This window comes from Lepidochelys kempii, chromosome 13 (assembly GCF_965140265.1).
Source record: "Lepidochelys kempii isolate rLepKem1 chromosome 13, rLepKem1.hap2, whole genome shotgun sequence".
Classification (NCBI taxonomy): Eukaryota; Metazoa; Chordata; order Testudines; family Cheloniidae; genus Lepidochelys; species Lepidochelys kempii.
The window spans coordinates 5853486-5874667 of record NC_133268.1 but is presented as its reverse complement, the minus strand read 5'-3'; the positions used below and the strand labels follow the sequence as shown (position 1 = coordinate 5874667).

The window sequence follows — 21182 nt, the reverse complement described above, 5'->3', positions numbered from 1 at the left end:
AGCCCTTTGGAAGAAGCCTATTGTCTTAGCCGCTCCACTGTTCAGGGATGGAACTTGGGTGGGATTCTCCAAAATGCTAAAGCCCAATGGGACTTGTGTTGCTAAGTTACTTAGATCTTGTCTGCACTTGTAGGGCACATGTGGCTACATGCTGCAGCACGGGTGCTGGAACAATGTGTACAGTGGGGGTGCTGAGAGCCATTGAACCACACTGTAAACCCTGGATATGAGGGAAACCACTTCCCGCCAGTGGGTGAGGCAGCACCCTCAGCACCCCTAATTCCAGCGCCTAGGCGCTGCAGTGAAAAGCAGGATGCATCCCCACTGTCTGCGGTGTCTTGCAACACGCAGCAGTGAAAGGCTCTGGCAGAGTAGAGCCTTTCCCTGCTTCCAGAGTCTGTCTTTGAGATGGGGAAAGGAGCCAGGAGGCGGGGGGACACTACAATGCAAAAAATAGCAGTTTAGATGGGGCAGGCACTGCCTTGGCCTGCAGAGAGCCATGTAGGGTGTGTACCTGAGGGTTCAGGCACATAGGGCACTCGACTTGCCAAAGAAGTGCCTCACCATCTACACTGCTATTTATACCCATGCTAGTTGGGCATGCAGTGTCTGTAGGCTACACGCCACCCTAAGTGTCAACCTGCCCTTAGGCACCTTTGAAAATCCCATTCTTTGTCTATGGTCAGTATCTAGCACTTTTTGGATGCCAGTGGACTAACAACAGCAGAACTTGCCTCAGACAGCTCTTGAACTCCCAGCGTTTAAAGACTACGATTGTGTCCAGCTTGTATGAAGCTTAAGTAGGAAGGCCAGTGAACTCCTCCTCCATCTTATGTGCCTGCTTAAGCGCAGAGCTCACTCTGGTCCACATTGTTTGTTGCTTATTCACTAGGAGTCTACTCCAAAGCCCATTGAAGCCAATGGGAATCTTTCCACTGGCCAAATTCCATCACCACGCCAAGTCCCCTAGTCATTAGCATGAATTAATTAGGTTCTGCTGAACTGCTCTCATTGCAGAAGACCAAAGCTTGAACGCAGGTCACATCCCAACAAGGCTGCCTAAAGAATAACTCCAGTTTCAATGGAATTGCCTGAGGCATAAGGGACCCTTATAAGTGAGGAAAATTAATTGAGGGAGGATCCAGAGAAAGATTGACAAGCCCCCTTGTGGCCACAATCCCAGAAGAAACGTGGGTAGTAATACTTAGCACCTCTAGGTAGCTTGAAGTATTCAAAGCACTTTACAAAAAATGAGTCAAATTCTCCTCTCTGTTGCCCTCAGGTAAGAGGAGAATTAGTTAACTAATCCTGGTCGTCCCTCTGTGAAGTAGGAGAGCATCATTATTCCTATTTTACAGGTGGGAAAGCTGAGGTACAGAGAAGTCAAGAGACATGCCCAAGGCCACACGATATGCTGTAGCAGAGCTTAGATCAGAAGGCAGGAGTTCCTGGCTCTTTGATCAGCTCAAGCCACTAGACAATGCTGGTAGTTTCATAACCCAGTGGTGCAAGGCTGGCATAAGGCAAGTCTGAATTGATTGCCATTCCACTCCATGATTTTCAAGTACAGTCGAACATTGTTTAGTGTTTGATTCTTCTTCTCCTTTCCTGATTTTGCTCACACTTCCTCCCTTTCTTTCCACTCCCCCGCCCCCCTCATGATGCTAAGCTTCCTGGAACTCTACAGAACTGATGTCCAAGATCAACCCACCCCTCTCCAGACACACACCTACACGGTGACATCTCCGAGGTGCTCACGTGGGGGGAGCCGCTGAGCGGCACCTCCTATAGCCCAAGCTTCATTTTACCCTGGTTAACCTCCCGCCTGCAGAGCTGAACACAGCTCCCTTCAGAACCTCATTGAAACAGTCACTTTTTGGTCAGCTGGTGCCAAGTTGCAATGGCCAGACTGTCCTTCCCTAGTCCTGGGAGCAGAGGCTGCCTCTCCTGTAGCTGTCTATGATCTGGCTAACTCAAGGAATGAGATAGTGTAGCATTCCCTAAGGGGAATATCTGTGAAAAGTACTTAACTGAATAGCTGGAAACCATTTAATAATAATGCTAACTAAACACGCATCAGTCAACTTCTCACATAAGTGATAAAGGATGGAAGGGTTAATGGCCATTTCATTTTAATAACCGGCAGCTGCTGTTTTGTGGAAATTACTCACCAGGCCCCACCAGAGCGCATCTGCGTATGTATCAAAGTGCTCATTTTCTCCTTTCTCGGCCAAGTACACCAGGAAAGAGGCCAGAATGAGGCACAGAAAGCCAATATACCAGGCAGTAATCAGCTCCTGCAAGATAGTTAAGGAACAGAATAGAACAATGTGTTTCCATACTATGCCTTTCATACTCAGGGTATCCCCGAATGCAGAGCCGGGGTTCAAAGCTCAACTTTCCCAAAGTTTGTGGGTGTTCAGCTCTGGGGTTTGGTTTCAAGACTATTAGTAGAAGTAATATTACAGTAGTGTTCAGACACTCCACATGGGCAGGGCCCCATTGTGCTAGGAGCAGTATATACACATAAAGTAGGGACAGCCCCTGCCCTGAAGCACTGACCACCTGAATAGATAAGACAAGGTGGGAGACAGGAGGTATTATTATCCCCATTTGAAAGATGAGGAACTGAGACACAGAGTCATTAAGGCCCAGATCCCAAAAGTATTTAGGTGCCTAACTCCAATGGATTTCTAAGTACCTTTGAGGATGCAGGCCAGAGAGACTTGCCCGAGGTCACATGCAGAGTCTGTGTTAGAGTTGAGAACTGATCTTCTGGGTCCCAGTCCAGTGGTCTAAGCACATCGGTCTCATGATGGAGACCACCTACAAAGTTTGAATATGCATCTGGATCTTATCCCCACATTTCAGGGGTGTTTGGATCCCAGGATTTGAGTGTGGGCTTACCCCTGCTAGAAACTTTATAACAGTGAATTATATACTGAACTGGCAAGCTCATGGCTGTTAGGCAGCTGGAGTAGAGATTTTAAGCTGAGCAGCAGAAGCCACATAACCTTATTGGAACTTTCATGATTTCCTACTTCTTTAGGAAAAACACCACTACTTGGATAACCATCAGTGTTTGACACAAGGGAGCGTGGTCTAACGAAAGCTGTATGGTCTTGGCTTTAGTTCACATAGCTTCATGTGAACGTTTCCTTTGATTTGGATTTGGGTGGGGTTTGTAACCCTGGAGTTTTGTGTAAAGGTTCACACCCAAGTGAAGCAAATGCACTGGGAAACATCAAGTTTCATTCACCAAAACAAAAAGCCCTGATTGGCTTTAAATCTTCTAATGGAACCTGGATGAAGTTTGTAACACATCAGGAAACTGCTAGGTATAGTATTGTCTCTGGTTTCCTTGGGAACACTTTGCACAGCTCTAGGTTTAATATTTCACCTGAATGGCAAAGCATCTAATGGTGCAGAATCAGAGGATACCACCCAATCTTTCTCTCTCATTTTTCCACTGAAGTCATACAATGTCAGAATGATCACATACTTGATCCACACCTAGGGAAAAGGTTTCAATAACCAAAGTTGCTAAATCAAATACTGAGGTATCTCTTCATCACATTAAACTGCAGATGCAATAGGATGATTCATGCTTTCCCATTTCCCCAGCCTCAGAACCACAAAATGATTCTTTAAGAAACCTTATTAGTTTGTTGAGACGCACTATATCCACATTTCAGCAAATTGTAGAAAAAAGGTCGCATTCACTACATAGGAAAGTATGTCAGAGGTAAATTATGCATCTTCAAACTGTCACATTCTTGGACAAAGCTAATACAAGAGCAGATGAAGGAAACCTGGTAGACGGTAGTTTTCTGATATTTTTTACTAAGCTTCTGATAAATTTGCTAAGGCTCTTAAGGAAAACAAATAAACCTCAAGATAAGGGACAAAATATTGTCAGAGATTAAGTGATAGGAAACAAAATGTTGTGAATGAATGCTCCCCAAACTGCTGGAAGGTGAATAATGGAATACGCTAGGGATCAGTTCTGGGCCTGGGACTAGTTAATACATTTATTAATGATTAGGAGGAGGACATGGTCAAGATGGCGCTATCTGCAAATGGATGAGCCCAAGGGGTAAATTTTCAGACATGCAGCCTCTTTGAAATACATGCTTTATATAAAGCATTTGCAACATCATCAGCATTTAATCACATATATATTGACTGCTGCCAGATGCAGTTTAACCAGCCTCCCAGCTCCTTCATGGCTGTGGGTTTGTGCAGGCTAATTACTAACCCACATTGCTTCTGAAAATAGCCACTGCAGCCACCTTCAAGGTACTTCCCACAAATGATAATCACCCAGGCATCAAAATATTAGGGGGCGGGGGGAACCAAAGTAGTGTTCTTTGTGAGGAAAAATGTGTAAAGGAGCTGATCAGTCCAGTTATCCAGGTCTCACTCACCTTGCTATGGGCATAGACCACAGACCCCAGAAGCTTCCAGGTACCACCTCTACGGTCCATTCGTATCATGCGCAATATCTGCAGGAACCGCAAACTCCTGAGAGCCGAGGTGGCAAAGACATTCCCTTGGGATCCTGCTGCCAGCACGGCAATGGACGCAATCAGCACCATGATGTCTGCAAGGAAGCAGAGCGTAAGAGGAAGGATTTCATGGACCTCGCACACCAACCATCACCTCCCCTGGATGGGCTTTTACAAACGGACTCCTTCGTCTTTCCTACCTCTGTGGGTGATGAGACATCAGGCTGGCACTACTCTAGGGTGAGCCCCTTGCCTTTGGTCTGGAAAGGACCCCTCACTCATCACCTCTGTTCTCACCTTCCATTATTAGCTGGAGTCAGTTTGGTGGAAAGAAATAAAACAGTTTTGGTACCATCAGCCAGGGTTGGTGGTGACTCTGCTATTGACTGATCATGCCAGTTTAGGGATGGATGCTTCTTCCTCAGGCTAAACCCTAGAACAGCATCTTTTATCCACACAGGCCCCGCATCTCAGATACCCCACTTCACTGCTCAGTCTTGGGCAGCCACATCCCCCAGCTGGCCTCCTGAGCACTTCTCCCTCTTCCTCGTCTTTCCTATCCAGGTATTCAGGGTAGTACACTGCACCCATCTCCACGGTATCTGAGCTCCTAACTCTGCAGAGCTGGAGAAAAGATAACTCTGCAGAGCTGGAGAAAAGATAACATACCACCTCAAAGATTCCGACACGTATAAACCGCTACCAAGTCCATAGGGAATAGGGGTAGGTGCGCGCGCATGTGTGTCTGTTATAAAAATGAGTGATGTGTCTGTCACATCCTATGGAGGAAGCACATGGCCACGTACAACTAATATTAACCCACGCTGTGTGATTCACTGCACGGTTTAATGAAATTCACATTCCTCTTCTCCTCACACCTCCTCCACCAGGAGAAAGGTTGCCAAGACTCTAAAGATTGAATTCTGGCTTGATGCAAAATGCAACATTTCTAGCCTGGAATAAGCCTCTGCAAAGTGCATCAACAGAGGTGCACTATCTTCTTTAGCCAGTGTACTGCTGTTTCTAAGGTCCACCTTGACATGGGAGTCTCACTGCCCAACGCATTCAGGAAAACCTAAAGGGCTGTGTTTTAGGAAGGCCTGTTTCTGCCACTGATGGAGGAAAGGTGGGTGCATGGGAGTACTAAAAGCACCCACCTTTGCCCAAAGCAAAAGCCTAGGTCTCAATACCCCAGGGCTTTCAGGGATCTGAAAACCATCATTCAGATCACTACGTGAATTTTGTAGATGCCTCTGGTTTTATAATGGGCTAAACCAAAACCCTGCATAAAGCATCCCCAGCTCTGTGATGGTCAAATCAGGGTCCAGATCCAAATGTGGTGGCTTAAGCCCATCTCTAGAAAGCACTGAGAACAAATGCATCCCTTCTCTTCCTCTCCCTGCCCACCTCTGACACCACCTCACCCTGTTAAAAGTAACTGCTTTGCACAGAGACAGCCCCTTCCACCACAGAATCTCAAAGAACTTTACAGCCAATAATTAATTAAGGTTTATAACTCCCTTGTGAGGCAGATAATTACTGTAATATCAGTCTTATGGAAAGGCAAATGGAGATACAGAGTGACTTGTCAGACACAGAACCCCATACCCTAGCTCCCATCCCCATGTTCTAACAGATCACTTCTCTTCTCAAAGGAGACACAAAGGGCCTGATTCTGAACTACACTTATATTATTGCATCCTTCTCACAGCCATGTTGGCACAGAGGGAAGAAAACAACCTCTTCCATCCCGCTCTGTCATTAGCTGCTGCTTCCATCTGCTCCAGGGTATTGAGATCAGCTGTTCTGCCCTCCCTGTTAAGATTTCTCTCAGGCTCCCTGTTTCCTCACACCAGTTGGTTTTCACTTGACAGCTTCGTGGAGGAGTCTGTGCATCCGGAGTACATGCCCCAGATATGGCCAGTGCTTCCTTCTAAGTCTAGCGGAGACCAGCTGCAGGTTGATGAGTTCTCGGATCTCTTTGTGGGTGGTGAAGTCTCTCCACCCTATGCCCTGAATCTTTCCTAAGCGCTTGTTTTCAAAGGGATCTAGGTTTCTAGCTAACACTTTAATAAATCTTCAGCTCTCACAGCCATATGTTGGCTCTGAGGTTACATTTGAGTGGAAAATCCTCCCTTTTGTTTTGATGCCGTTTAGCTTTGATTTCCATACATTGCTGAGTTACTTGAATGCTGCGGATGCCTTTCCTATCCTTGATGTCACTTCTTTGTTGACATTTCTGTTGGCTAGTACGGTGCTGACCAGCTAACTGAGCTGTTCTACTTCCTGGATCTTTTTGCCCTCTGATACAATGTTACTGCTTGACATCTGGGTTTCAAAAATATTTGTTTTGGTGTAACTGATTTTGAGCCCTGCTTGGCCTGCTGTTTTTGCTAAAGATTCTATCTCTGTCGCTTTTGAGGGGTATTGCTCAAGTGCATGACATCAACAGCAAAGCCGAGATCTTCTAGGTGTTTGCCATCTACCCAGGCTATGTCAGTGTTTGTGCTGCTAATAATCCTTCATTATCTAGTCTGTGGCAATGCCAAACAACAGCAGAGATCGAACGCAGCCCTGCTTCACGCCAGCCTCCACACTGAACCACTCTACTATCTGGTTATTCACCCTTCCAGTGCTCTTTACATTGATGATGTTGATGACGTCAGCTGGAATTCTGTAAGACTAAAGAATATTGCACAACGTATGTCTATGCAGGCTGTCAAATGCCTTTTGAAAGTCAATGGCATTGATAATATGTTCTATGCATTGTTCTATCACAGGCCTTCGTGTGAATATCTGATCTACCCAGGATCATTTGGGCCTGTATCCAGCCTCCTCTTCTCTAAGCTTTGCATCCACCACCTGTTTCATCCTGTATAACATCTTACTACAAAGGGTATGAGGGGTCAGCAGCATTCTCTGCTGAGCAGCCACAGTTACTGGAATGGCAGCCTGGTTTTGTTTCTATAACCATGGAGTTTGGGCTTGGTTGGTTGTTTTTTATGAGGCTAGGTGGCTGGCCTTGCACTAAACTCTCCCCGCTTTATCTGGGCATAGGAGCGGCAGCCACATCAAAGGTCACTTTATGCCATTCCGAAGCTGCTCTAACTTTATCTGGGACTGGGCAGGGCCCTGCACAGGTCCAGGACACGAAGAACACAAAGGTGGGTTGCAACCACCTTTGCCCCATCTTCCATCCCTGCTCCAACCATGAGAATGCAGTAGCTCAGAATCAGGCCCAGGCCTACAATAAGCCCGAATCCTCCATGACAGGCTCACTGTCCTCTAGCTCCCTGTAGGACCTCTACACCAATACTATGCATTCCTCCCAGGGAGGCCTTGGGCCCACTAAGCAAACCAGACAGCTCCCCTTGACCCACAGTACAGCAAATTCAGCGGTCATCCTGAGCACAGCCCACGAGGCCCTTATCCCATTCATTGTGCACTCTCAACAGTAGCTGCTGCCATCCATCAAACCCACTGCTGGGCAGCAGTTCTTACCAATGACACAGAAGGGTTTGCGGGCAAATTTTAATCTTCCCCTCCAGCCCCGGTATCGACAGCAGCAACCGGCAGCCCAGATTCTCACGAAGTATTCCACACCAAACACCACGATGGTGACTATTTCCTGCATGGGAGACAATGCAATTAGTCCAAGAAGAAGGCACAGAGAAGAAAGTGTTGCAGACAGTATTCTTGTCAGCAAGTTAAGGAAGTATGGGCTGGATGAATGCACTATAAGGTGGGTAGAAAGCTGGCTAGATTGTCGGGCTCAACGGGTAGTGATCAATGGCTCCATATCTAGTTGGCAGCCGGTATCAAGTGGAGTGCCCCAAGGGTCGGTCCTGGGACCGGTTTTGTTCAATATCTTCATAAATGATCTGGAGGATGGTGTGGATTGCACTCTCAGCAAATTTGCGGATGATACTAAACTGGGAGGAGTGGTAGATATGCTGGAGGGGAGGGATAGGATACAGAAGGACCTAGACAAATTGGAGGATTGGGCCAAAAGAAATCTGATGAGGTTCAATAAGGATAAGTGCAGGGTCCTGCACTTAGGACGGAAGAACCCAATGCACAGCTACAGACTAGGGACCGAATGGCTAGGCAGCAGTTCTGCGGAAAAGGACCTAGGGGTGACAGTGGACGAGAAGCTGGATATGAGTCAGCAGTGTGCCCTTGTTGCCAAGAAGGCCAATGGCATTTTGGGATGTATAAGTAGGGGCATAGCGAGCAGATCGAGGGACGTGATCGTTCCCCTCTATTCGACATTGGTGAGGCCTCATCTGGAGTACTGTGTCCAGTTTTGGGCCCCACACTTCAAGAAGGATGTGGATAAATTGGAGAGAGTCCAACGAAGGGCAACAAAAATGATTAGGGGACTGGAACACATGACTTATGAGGAGAGGCTGAGGGAGCTGGGATTGTTTAGCCTGCAGAAGAGAAGAATGAGGGGGGATTTGATAGCTGCTTTCAACTACCTGAAAGGGGGTTCCAAAGAGGATGGCTCTAGACTGTTCTCAATTGTAGCAGATGACAGAACGAGGAGTAATGGTCTCAAGTTGCAGTGGGGGAGGTTTAGATTGGATATTAGGAAAAACTTTTTCACTAAGAGGGTGGTGAAACACTGGAATGCGTTACCTAGGGAGGTGGTAGAATCTCCTTCCTCAGAGGTTTTTAAGGTCAGGCTTGACAAAGCCCTGGCTGGGATGATTTAACTGGGAATTGGTCCTGCTTTGAGCAGGGGGTTGGACTAGATGACCTTCTGGGGTCCCTTCCAACCCTGATATTCTATGATTCTATGATTCTATGATTCAATGCGGAGGGCTGAAACAGCATCTACTAATAAAGCTCATTTTGTTCCTCACTGTTACAGTCCTTTCTGAGGAGAATTGTGACTCTGACCAAAAAAATGGAATCAAGCCACAAAACTGGGATCTGGATTCTAACAGTTCCAAAGAGATGAGACTGTGATGCAAGATAAAGATAGAGACTAATTGCTAGAGTCAGGTTAAGATCCAGATTCAGCTTTCAAATTCCTCCAAAATTTGGTGGAGGGGTTGTTATTTAGCATGGGATGCTGTGTTCAAGTCCATCCCTATTTTGAAACCTACTCCCTCATTACACAGTTGATCTTTCCCTTGGCAAGACAGTTTTAGCTCTGTAGGGAGACAAAAGTTTAGCTCTGGCCCAGAACTGACCGTTTCCTATTTTTGTCACCCGAGGGAGGTGATGGGGGAAAGAGAATTATGAGCCAGATTTTTAAAAGAGCTCAATCCATTGGGCAGTGATCAATTCTGAAAAATCTGAAGACAAGGGTCACAACAGGAGCAGCTGGAGGATAAGCACCTTATATCCTTATTTCGGTGTCTAAGTGGGACCTGAGATCTTCTGAAAATCTGGCCCAATTATCAGTGCTGAACAATTGAAAGTCTGGTCCCAAGCCCCTTGGAAAGTCTGGGCCTGTGTTCTTCTGTGTCTAAGTATATATACTGTATATATATATATATATATTGGTTTCTGAACTCTAATGGGTTAACCCAAACTACCTGAAAATCCACACCAGTCTCGACTGAGTTCCTACCCTGTTCCAACAGCCTTCTGCCTCGCCAGTTGAGACACTTCACTATTGACCTGCCGTTTGTGCCAACACACAGTTACTTTTCTCCCCACAAACAAAGATACAGAGGGAATGAGCCCACAGTGCTACAAAGCTCCGCTCGCTGTCAGTATGTTACGTTCTCTGATTTCTTCACTCATGGTGTTTACCTCACGTGGGCTGATGCTGAGTAGTACAGGACTCTCATTAAGCTTTCACTAGCTTCTGGTATCTGGTTGATGTGCGGAGTGGGAGTGGAGGACGGGAAAGGCAAAGACCGGGAGATGCGATGAATTCTGGGAGCCCTATGAAGTAAGCATCTGTGCCAACAGGAATTCTGCTACCTATCACTCAGCATGTTACCGGAAGCCAAATTGTCAGTGGAAGGCATGCCAAGCTGTTTAAGTAGTAAAACCATTCAGCTTTATGTCAGCTCAGATAAATGCAGAAATGTACAGCATGGGGAACGGAGGCAACTCACCTAGGCTGATTCTGCTGTGGTCCAATGTCAGCTTAGCCATTTAAGGCCACAATTTTAAACGGGCATCAAACCAGCTTCTAAATGCAGGCCCACAATACTGCAGGATTTTGCAATTGCAGAGAAACACACACACACACACACACACATATTGAACATGCACCAGTTCAGATTTTTAAAAAAAGAAAAGAAGGACTTGTGGCACCTTAGAGACTAACCAATTTATTTGAGCATGAGCTTTCGTGAGCTACAGCTCACTTCATCGGATGCACGAAAGCTCATGCTCAAATAAATTGGTTAGTCTCTAAGGTGCCACAAGTACTCCTTTCCTTTTTGCGAATACAGACTAACACGGCTGTTACTCTGAAACCTGTCAGATTTTTAAAGTCATCCTTGACACTGTGAGTCACATTCTTTCCTCGTTTACATTGGGGCAAATCCAGATGACTTCAGATTTACACTCAGTGTAAATAATAATTGATTTTGGCCCTGTGAGTGCAGGCTAAATGCAGTATTATTGTTACCCAGACCTGAAACAGAGACAAGAAAAATTAAAGATGATTCAAAATGAACCAGGTGGCACCAGGAGCTAATACACCAGCTTAGATTTGGAGTCATATTTGTCTTTCACCTTAAGAGAAAGTGGGTATTGTTGGATCTTCAGGATTTTTACAGGTTAATACAAGCGCTCCCCATTCCTTCCAAGGGGTCTTACTCTTCAGTGCTTGCTTTTAAAGATTTACACGGCTTTGGGTTGGAAAGCATGTCAAATCCAGACAAATGTTTGCATAGAGAAAAAATGCTTATCCCTCACTTAGAAGGCTGAATCTCTTCATGCCCCGGTGATGTCTCAGCCATAGCCTCTGCCCCATCCATCCTGAACACCACAGCTCAAATGCGTGCCATGTTTGAAAAGGCCAACATTGTTTGTTTCTTGCTCGTGCTCTGTCTTATGTTTGCAACTCCCAACTTACCAGGATGTAGAGGGCCCCTTCTGAGCTGTTCTGATACTCATCGATGGTTGAAAAGACGGATAGTACCAGGCAGGAGAAAACTAGGAGAAAACTGGATGACACAAAGAAAAGGAGAGAAAAAATAATGCCAGTCTTTAGAGTGTACATTTTGAGTAGTTCATCGAGCTATTTAACCTATATCACACTTTCAAATATTCCAGACAATGCTATTTTAGTAGCACTGTCCCTCTTTATAAAAGTGGTCTCTAACAGATCGTCAGTGGAATATTTGACCTGTGCTCCCCAGACATTCTTAAATGGGTAAGTCATTGATGAAATCCCGCAGTTTGTTGCAAGCATGCAACTTGAGCCGAATGTGGCTCCACAAAATATGATCCAAGTTCTCATTTAACGGCTATTAGAAAAGTGTGTGCACTGGGTAATTCCCCAGTTACCTCACTTTACTTGACCAAATGAAATTGTTGCAAGTTTTGATAGCAATTGCATGGGAAGTAACTGTGAAATAAGTGCATATCACCACTGTATATGCCAGGCAAATACATTTCCATATATATTCCCATGGCAATTATGTACTCCTGCACAATTTCTCAGTTATTATATTACTCACAAATTAATTCAAAATGTCTGCCGTGTCACACGTTTTTAGCTCTTCAGAAAGAACTTTGGTTTAGGAAACAAAACAAAAAGACCTCTGATTAACCTCTGATTAATTTTTTAAGGCCAAATAGGCCTGTGCAAAAGGGCAAATTTGGCTATTAAAATTCAATTCTGTTCTCAGGTATGCCAGTATAGACCAAGTTTCATCCCACCGAAGTGAACAGAATAACTCCAGATTCACACCAGCCTCAGTGAGAGCAGACTGTGGCCCTCAACCTATCCCTACAGAGCTCAGTATTACAGCCTGGGGTAAACTGGTTTGGGTGGGACTGGAGAATGAACAGTCAAAATTTTCACTTATCCCTTGAACTGAATTCAAATCTTTTCCCCCATGTTTGAACAGCAGCCAAAAGCAAACAAATGTTAGAATGCACAAAATACTACTGAAAATATTATGATGCCATTACATAATTGAATTGTACACCCTCATTGAGATTACTGTGTTCAGGTCTGGGGCACCTCATTCCAAATGACGTACAGCAGAAACGGCATGAAAAGATTTCCAGTGACTGAAAAAGATTAGGGCTGCTTAGAGAGGAGGCTAATAGGGAGGGCTGACATGATAAAGGTATACAATATAAACACTCTAGAGAAGGTAAATCAGGTGTTCCTATTTACCCTTTTTCAGGTCACCAATAGAAGTGGATATGCAATTAAACTGAATTGCAATAAATGTAATATGATGCAAATTTAACCTGTGGAATTCACTGCCACAGGATATTAGGATAAAAAATGGAAGGGATATCAATCCTCACGGATCAGGGCATAAGCAAATCAGTAATTGTGAGAGTCACAAAGAAATTTCCCTAGGACAGGTTATCTTACACTTGTCCATTACTCTGGATTCTGAAACATCTGGTCTTGGCCACCATCAGAGACAGACTGTTCTATCTATAAGGAGGAGTCCTTGTGGCACCTTAGAGACTAACACATTTATTTGGGCATAAGCTCCATCAGACGCATGAAGTGAAAATACAGGAGCTGAAACCTATTCTATATTAGGGTTCTCTACTGCTAATAGTATCTGAGCGCCTACTGCTCTGATATGGGATGGCAGTTCCTTTGTTCCTATGGTGGAAAAAGACCCAGCTTTCCTCTCTTCCAAAACAGATGCTTCTCCTCCTTCACAGCCTTCCAGTAACATTAAAGGGAACCATGTGGCTAAATCCTTGCATCTCGCACTGCATATTTAACACTGAATCTTACTTTCGCACACTTCTCTGTCCTGTTTGCTTTTCACTGGGGAGTGAACTTTCTCTCTGTGAGAATGAAGAATTAATCCCGCTGGCTGGCAGCAGGTTTGGTGCCATGCCTGGGGGAGGAGGGAGAGGAGAAAAGCAGTATGCTAATGATGGAGAAACCTTTCCCTAGAGGTGTCACAATTCATTAACCCCACTGATACAACCCCACAAACCCCAGGGAAACTAAAGGGATGGGAGAGTTAAAAGGCCAAAGGCACTGGGAGACTATGGGGGCAAGACACACAATCCACTTTCAGGCTAAAACATTAGCAAGCCACTAATAATTCAAAGGCGTTTAATGGCAACCTCATGCTTTGTACGGCCCATACATGTTGGCAAGTCAGCACCAATGGAGGTTACAAATACCCGCCAGTTTTTTGAAGAGATAATGTGGCCTGCAGGCGCACTGTATTATAGCTGGATAATGTATAATATATATTAGCTATCTACAGAAACTATTGATATTATTATGATTTATTTGTATTGCAACAGTGCCTAGGAACGTCAATCTCTGTGTATATAAATCTCCCCACTGTATTTTCCACTGAAAGCATCCAATGAAGTGAGCTGTAGCTCATGAAAGCTTATGCTCCAATAAATTTGTTAGTCTCTAAGGTGCCACAAGTCCTCCTTTTCTTTTTGCAAATACAGACTAACATGGCTGCTACTCTGAAACCAATCACAGAGCAATGTCCCATTGTGTTAGGTGTTGTACAGACATGTAACAAGGAAGACAGACCTTACCCTGGCCAGCTCGCAATCTGAATGACAGACTGGATTCAACAGGTGGATGAAAAAGACAAGCTGAGTGGGGGAAGATAAGGTGACAATAAAAATAACTGATCAGAAAAGATACCCCATGGTGCCTTTTTGTATAGAGACTAGAAGTGAAAAACTAGGGTAAAAATACACCGTTCAAAATAATGTCAAGAGGATTTTTAAAAATGGTGAGGAATAGTTAATAAGAATATGATTCCGTAGAGTACAGCATCTTTCTCTGAAAGAGCTTAATTCATTTTACAAATATTGACAAATTAATCCTCCATGTGAGAGAAGGGTAGTGTTATTGCCAGTGTTCACGGGGTAAACTGAGGCACAAAGGAGTTATTTCAGCGGTTCTCAAACTGGGGGTCAGGACCCCTCAGGGGGTCATGAGGTTATTACATTGGGGGCCGCGAGCTGTCAGCCTCCACCCCAAACCCCACATTGCATCCAGCATTTATAATGGGGTTAAATATATTTAAACGTGCTTTTAATTTATACGCAGGGGTCACACTCAGGCTTGCTATGTGAAAGGGGTCACCAGTACAAAAGTTTGAGAACTACTGAGTTACATGGTTGTCACATATCAACCTCACCAGTGATACTACCCAGGAGTCCTGCCTCACAATCGACGTCTGTAACTACTAGAGACCATTTTCCCCTATAACATTAATTGAATATCTAGGTTTATCTGCAAAAACTAAAGACGATTACTCTGTATTTGTACAGTACCTAACACAATCTGGAGCCATTCTTGGTTGGCCCTTAGCCACTACCATAAGAAACATGATTAATTAATTAATTAACAAGTGTAAAAATAGCACTTTGGGCAAAGCCTACGAACGCTTAAACCCAGGGCAAAACTCCCATTTACTTCAATAAGACCTGGACTTGGTCTTTTGATACTCAGTTAGCCTCGCCAGTGAGAGCTGGCATGATTGTGGAATGTTCACGGGATGAGGTTAAGAACCTGCAGATACGGTGCTGTCAATAAAGCAGTTTCACGATTCCTCCTCCCCATCTCACACACACTGCAAATGAATGGAGGATCTTCATCATCCCTCCTGGAGAATGCAAAGATTAATAGGCCCAATGGAAGATCAGAGCTGATGATGTCCTAGCTGGAGAAGATGGCTGCTATGTTTTCATTTGCACTGTGAAAGTGAGGGGCTGACTGCACTGGCTTTAGCAAGGCATATTACCAGCAGGCATTGTACTAGCTTCCTCCACAGTGCTGTCCAAAACTATGTCCTGACCTAGACCACAACCTGTTTAACCCAGTCCTACGCCTCCCCTGAGTAAAGAACGCTGGCCGCGCATAACTGAATAGTGGACCGCCAACCACTAGAGGCTTGGACAAGAACGCTAGTAAACTCATCCCTGGGGTAACCTCATTGACTTCACTGGCCTACTTGCTTTTTAAAGGTGTTCAGAATGTGGATGCAGATCTCTCAGTTAAGAGGCTCTGTGGACCAGCCCTGTGTACTACTTCATCCAGCATCTCTGTTGCTTTCCATGAAAATTATGGGTGAGGTTTTCAAAAACACCTAAATGATGTAAGAGAACATGGATGGCTCAGTGGTTGGGGCCCTGGCCTAAGTCTTGAGAGACCCGGGTTTTAGTCCCTGCTCTGCCACAGATTTCCTATGTGACCTTAACTAAGTCCCTTAGCCTTTCTGTGCCTCAGTTCCCCTCCTGGAAAATGGGGGCAATCGCATCACTCTACATCCCAAGGGCATCATGTGGATCAATACATTAAAGACTGTGAGGGGCTCTGGTGAGGGGGGGCATGTGACTATCTGAAATCGACAGACGTCCCATTGGCTTCCACTGGGACTCGTGTTCTTCATGCAATTAAGCACTTCTGAAAATCCTGCCCCATCTGGATTCTCTGAGATGGGTAGTGAGGTGAGGAGCATTTTACCACTCAGCCTCCAGTTTAGATCCAGCCCACAGGAGCGAGAAGTATTATCAAGCGCGCAGTATTACCATCCAGTGGCTCTTTGGTGGCCTAGGGGAAACAAGGTGGTCTCCGTCTAATTCCTAGTGGTCAAACACCTACAAATCCAAAATCCACTCTTCGGATTGGCATCCTCACGAGCACTCTCAGCAGAGAAATGCCAGGGATGAACAGGGCCCTGGTTCCAGCAATCTTGTCACCCAGGGATCTGTGAATCAAGGCAGGACTTCTGTCTCCGAGGCTGTCTGTTTTGTACTTTTTTCAAGTACTAGGTGCACTAAAACCAATTAAAAGACAGAAAGAGAATGACCCTGACTCTATTGCCTGAGCACATAATGAAATCTCAGGCTATTCGGACGCCTTGTTAAGAAGATATGTGGCATCAAATCACGAACCAAACGGGTATCAGTCAGTCAGCAGCAACAAGAACTGGCTCAAACAAGATGAGTGAAATTAATTTACTGACAATATATTTAAAATACACTAAAGGACGCCGGCTCGGAGAGAAACGAAAAGCCTGCACTCTGTAAAAACATTCAATAATTCATCCCGCTGGCTCCGCTTGATGCCGCTGCAAATTGAATTTTGACTATTTCTAAGACTATGTTCGTTTGGGGATTAGCGTTAGCTTATGCTACAAAGAAAATGTGTTTTGTTCCACAGAACTCAACCGACGCCACAGATCTCTAGCCTCGCACTGGCCATAAACATGACAGCAACAAGTCCAGGTGGGACAGAATTACAGTATTTATTTGAACCCTGGTATACGACGAAAACTTGCGGCCTCCTGTAGGGTGACAGCCATCCAGAAAAACCTCAATAATGCTGCATTTTCGTGAACACAGGCCCTATCCCGGCAGATGTCGTGCAGTGACTGTGAAGACACGGACAGGATCCAATATATGCTTGTTCACTATGGAATCCTTTCTATGACATCACGTTCAGCGCACAAAGCCTGAGACAATGAGGGTGAGTAACTGACTAGCCATTCTCTCCTTATGGCCCGCAGGGGCCTGTCTAAACAGTGGCTCTTGGCAACCACAGCTAACACACCTGTGACTTCCATGTCACTCAGCAGGAGCTTCAGGTGTGCAGCACCTCTCAGGGTCTGATCCCAAGTATTTTCTTCTAGTTTATGTATCTTTGGGAGTGCTCAGCATTGGAGCCCTGAGTTCAAATTCTGAGCTCAGTCACAAGTGAAAGTAACAACAGTTCCATTTTAGCGCCTGTCCCCATCGAAAAAGCATCATGTCACTAAGCACAGCTGGGAGATGGTGCTGCAGATCAGGAAGGACGCCCCAGCCTCTGCCCCTAGTGCTCTGAGCAGCAAGGGCGTGCTTAACCACAACCTCGCCTTGGGTGGAGAGTGAGGTTTAAGGTAAGAACGTTTAGTGCCAAAAGCATGAGCCTCCATCACTTTAGCTAAAGAACTAAAACTATTCGCTGGAAACATCAAATAATCCTGTCAACACAGGGACCAGCCTCTGGAGAGGGGGAAGAACCAGACTCACACCTTATATTTCTAGGAACTCCGCTTATCTTTGCTGCTAGCTCTGGCAGATGGGCACAGCCAAGCGTGGCTCCCTGCGATGGAGGCAGATGCAGATAACCAATCAAATAAATCAGAAAGGACGATGAGATCTTCTTATAGACGTGCATGTTCACCAGATTATCCAAAATCCTGGGCTGCAGAACTCAGGGTGTCTGTATGAGGAAGAGCCAGCCCCAGTGTCTCTCTTCCCGGGTAGTCTCTTTAAACCTAACTAACCATTGTGACTCATCCCTTGGGCTACCCATGGCTACAGCACAGAGGGGAGTCCTCCGGGCACCACGCACCAAGAAAGCAGTGTCCTTGGCCAGTAACATACGAGGCTCATGGGAAGTTGATGGGGTCCAGTCACAGGATTCATCTCCACAGTGAATCAACCCAGGCGGGTAGGCAGCTGTGCTCTGAGGCCATCCCTCTCTTTCTACAGTGGAGAGAGGGTGGGAGGATCTGACTGGGTGTCTGGGGGATCCGTCTGAGAGCTGCTCCCCCCGACCGTCTCCTACCCAATTCCCATCTCTCTCTCCTCTTCCAGCTCAGCATATTTTGGGCAGGCGTTGGGGTGGAGATGAGGCTTAGGACCCTCACCCCACTGAGCAAGCTGCATTGCTCTAAGGTAGCCAGCTAGCTCTTGTTCCTAAATGGAGTTATAGAGCAGGCCTGCACGGCCACACTGGGAAGGTCGGCTACAGTTCTGCCCAGCAGGCCCAGTGGGATTGACAATCAAACCCGTCACCCCCATTGACCACACTCCGCATGGCCTGGACAGCAGCACGAGGTGTTTAGCCACTGCCGTTACAAACACAAATGGTGTAAGAATCAGTACGGAAGACACCCACAGCGGAATGGGGGACAATGGAAGGAGCACTCGGCGCTACGCTTTCCCCGTCCAGTAGGCGTGTGCGGATGCTCTTTAGCCACACATGAAATGTTCCAGCCACTGGTGAGCCCGGGGTAGAACATCACTGTGGAGTGAGACCTGCTCCCCAGAGGGACTTGCTGCTGACCTTTGCTACGGCTGCTAAACCCAATCCAGGACCCTTTGCCCCTCTGTGTTTTACAGTGAATCCTCCACAGAAGAGGCCACTGATTTGCTGCAGAGGTAGCCACAGTTTTACTGGGGGACCACATATGAGTTAGCCATCCTGCCAGCATGCTGAATGGCACCTGGTAGAGCACTCAGGTCCACAACCCGGTCTCTCCGTAGCCAGTCTAGCAGGCAAGCAGGCAGCCACCTGAGTCCACTTGCTCTTGATTTCCCCCCCTTGACAAAGCAGAAATAACAGAGCAATTCAGCCTATGAGGGAGTGTGGGAAGGGAACCACAGTGGGCTGAGACACAAAGAGCAAGTGGCCTGTGGCTGCATGATGCATCAGCAGGAGGGAAGCTGAAAGAAGCAGCAATCTGGAGTAGCCGCAGCTCCGAGTTGCAATCAATAGATGTGGTGCTACCCATGTGCCAAAGAGCTTTGACCCTTTGGATCTCAGAGTCTCAGCATTTGGAAACAAGGCTCCAGCCCCCAGGCCTTCAGCTTGCCAAACTCAAGCAGCTTCTGGTTATTAGGCTCGATTCTCTCGTGCCTTGTCAGGTGTGCCATCAGTTACAGCTGTGCAAAGTGGGTGTAAAATGCTACCATTCTGATTTTGCAGGATCTGGCCCAGGGTGTCCCTAAGATGTTTTCTCTTCCGCAGTGGATATTGATTCCCGGATCAGCTCACCGTTGTTGAGATGAACTGCTCTGGCCTCAAGTGACTCACCCTGTTGCACAAATGCTCCTGGAGTAAAACTGTTTTCTGACTGCACAAAGCCAGGTTATTCCCGGTTCGTGCAAGGAACTCCACAGGAGTAGGGATACTCGACTGGCACATCTCCAACCCACAGGAAAGGAATCAGAGTACAGCACATCCCCTCCGTGGCTACTGCCTCTCCATAAACCCCTGCGTAATGTATTGGGGCCACTGGAATATCCCCTGACCTGCCCAGGGTCCACCCCAACTGACCTGTACATCCCTGTCTATTCAAGGATACTCAAAGCCCTGCTTCATGCCTTAAGTGGGGCCTAAGGGGTATGAAAGGCTTTGTATGGAGGCTCCAGACCTGGTGAATTTCTCCCTTTGAGACTAGCTGCTAGAGAGAAAGAAGAGCTCAGGTCCCATAGATGAGGAGAAATGAAGGTGCAAACATACAAACAGGCCAGGACTTCAGTGCTAAGGACAACACTCAGAGGAAAGGCTGTATTACCATTCAGAGTCAGGAGCTAGGGGCCAGTAGTTGCTGGTGGTGGATTTCATCTTCACCCAAAGCTTAAAGTAGGAAAACAAAAGTAACGTTGCAAAGCTAGGAAGCATCACTGGGTAACATATGAGGTTCAGCACAGCGGGACAGTTTCTGAGTTAAAGGGACATTGGCAAGACAGGCCTGATTTGGACACCCCAGCTGCACTTTGGTTTTCAGGAACACAATTCACATAACCCCAGTGCTTTCCCTGTGCACAAAGATGGGGCAAACCGGCCGAGTAAAGGGGTGACGTGTAAGAAGCACACACTGAACTGGAGAGGAACTTAGTATCCTGGGCTTGTCATTGGCGAGTCAGTTGGATTTTAACTTCTGCAGCAACTTAATTACAGTCGCTGCACCAGTTCCATTAAGGGCACTGGAAACAAGCAGCCCCATGGAACTCTGGGTAAAAGGGACACCAGCAGGCTCATTTGTCTCAAAAAATCCTACAGAAATGCACTATTCATGGTAAGTCCTTGTAAAGTTTCCAACAGATGGTGCTCGTTGGCACTGACTACGGCTTCTGTTATGAACCACTCTGATATTCTTTCCTTCGCTATTAACCACTGGTGTTGGCCCCTGGCCCTGCTCCAAATAAGGGTAGGAAATCAATCAGATTTCCCCACCCCTCTGTAAGCCTCCTGGGCTAATGGCACTTCACTGGACAAGCAAACAAAGCTCCGAGTGTACACAGGAATGCATTGCCCAAGTGAGGACGGAGTGTCCAGAGGACCACGACCAAACCCATGGCTTTAAAAAAAGCAGGTGACATGAGCACACTCTAAGTCACATTCCATATCCTGATGCAAATCACATCTGACCTTGGCTATGAAGCTTGGGGGCTTGCAACAAGTGAAACTCCTCAGGCCCCAAGAGGTTCTTTTCATCCCTAAGGGAGCCCTCTCAGTGCTGGCAGAAGCATTGTGAGAGAGAGTTGCCCAGCACTGATTCTTTAGAGGCTGATTAAGGAGTAGAAGCATGGGCAGACTATGAGGAAGAGCTGTACGATCCTCCCTAGCCAGAAAAACTCCACACTAGTTTTTTTCCCCCCAAAACTTGCCATGGAGCCGACCCAAGAGCAGAGCCAGAGTAATTCCTCAGCAGGTAATAGCTTCCCGCAGTACTCGAGCTATTTCCAAAGATTTGGAGTCTGCCAGGAGATTTATAGCTACTCATCTCA

At 46.2% G+C, this 21182-nt stretch overlaps 1 protein-coding gene across 16 annotated transcripts in view; it reads right to left on the bottom strand.

The window, feature by feature from the left end:
• The window catches only part of KCNQ2 (potassium voltage-gated channel subfamily Q member 2), a 122279-nt gene that overhangs the window by 65368 nt on the left and 35729 nt on the right, over positions 1-21182 (bottom strand). For all 16 annotated transcript variants that reach the window (XM_073309034.1, XM_073309043.1, XM_073309035.1 and 13 more), the window contains exons 2-5: positions 11560-11650; positions 8010-8136; positions 4428-4603; positions 2172-2297 (exon numbers count right to left, since the gene is read on the bottom strand). In XM_073309034.1, coding sequence (XP_073165135.1) covers positions 2172-2297; positions 4428-4603; positions 8010-8136; positions 11560-11650 — 520 coding nt within the window. The remainder of the gene's footprint in view (positions 1-2171; positions 2298-4427; positions 4604-8009; positions 8137-11559; positions 11651-21182) is intronic.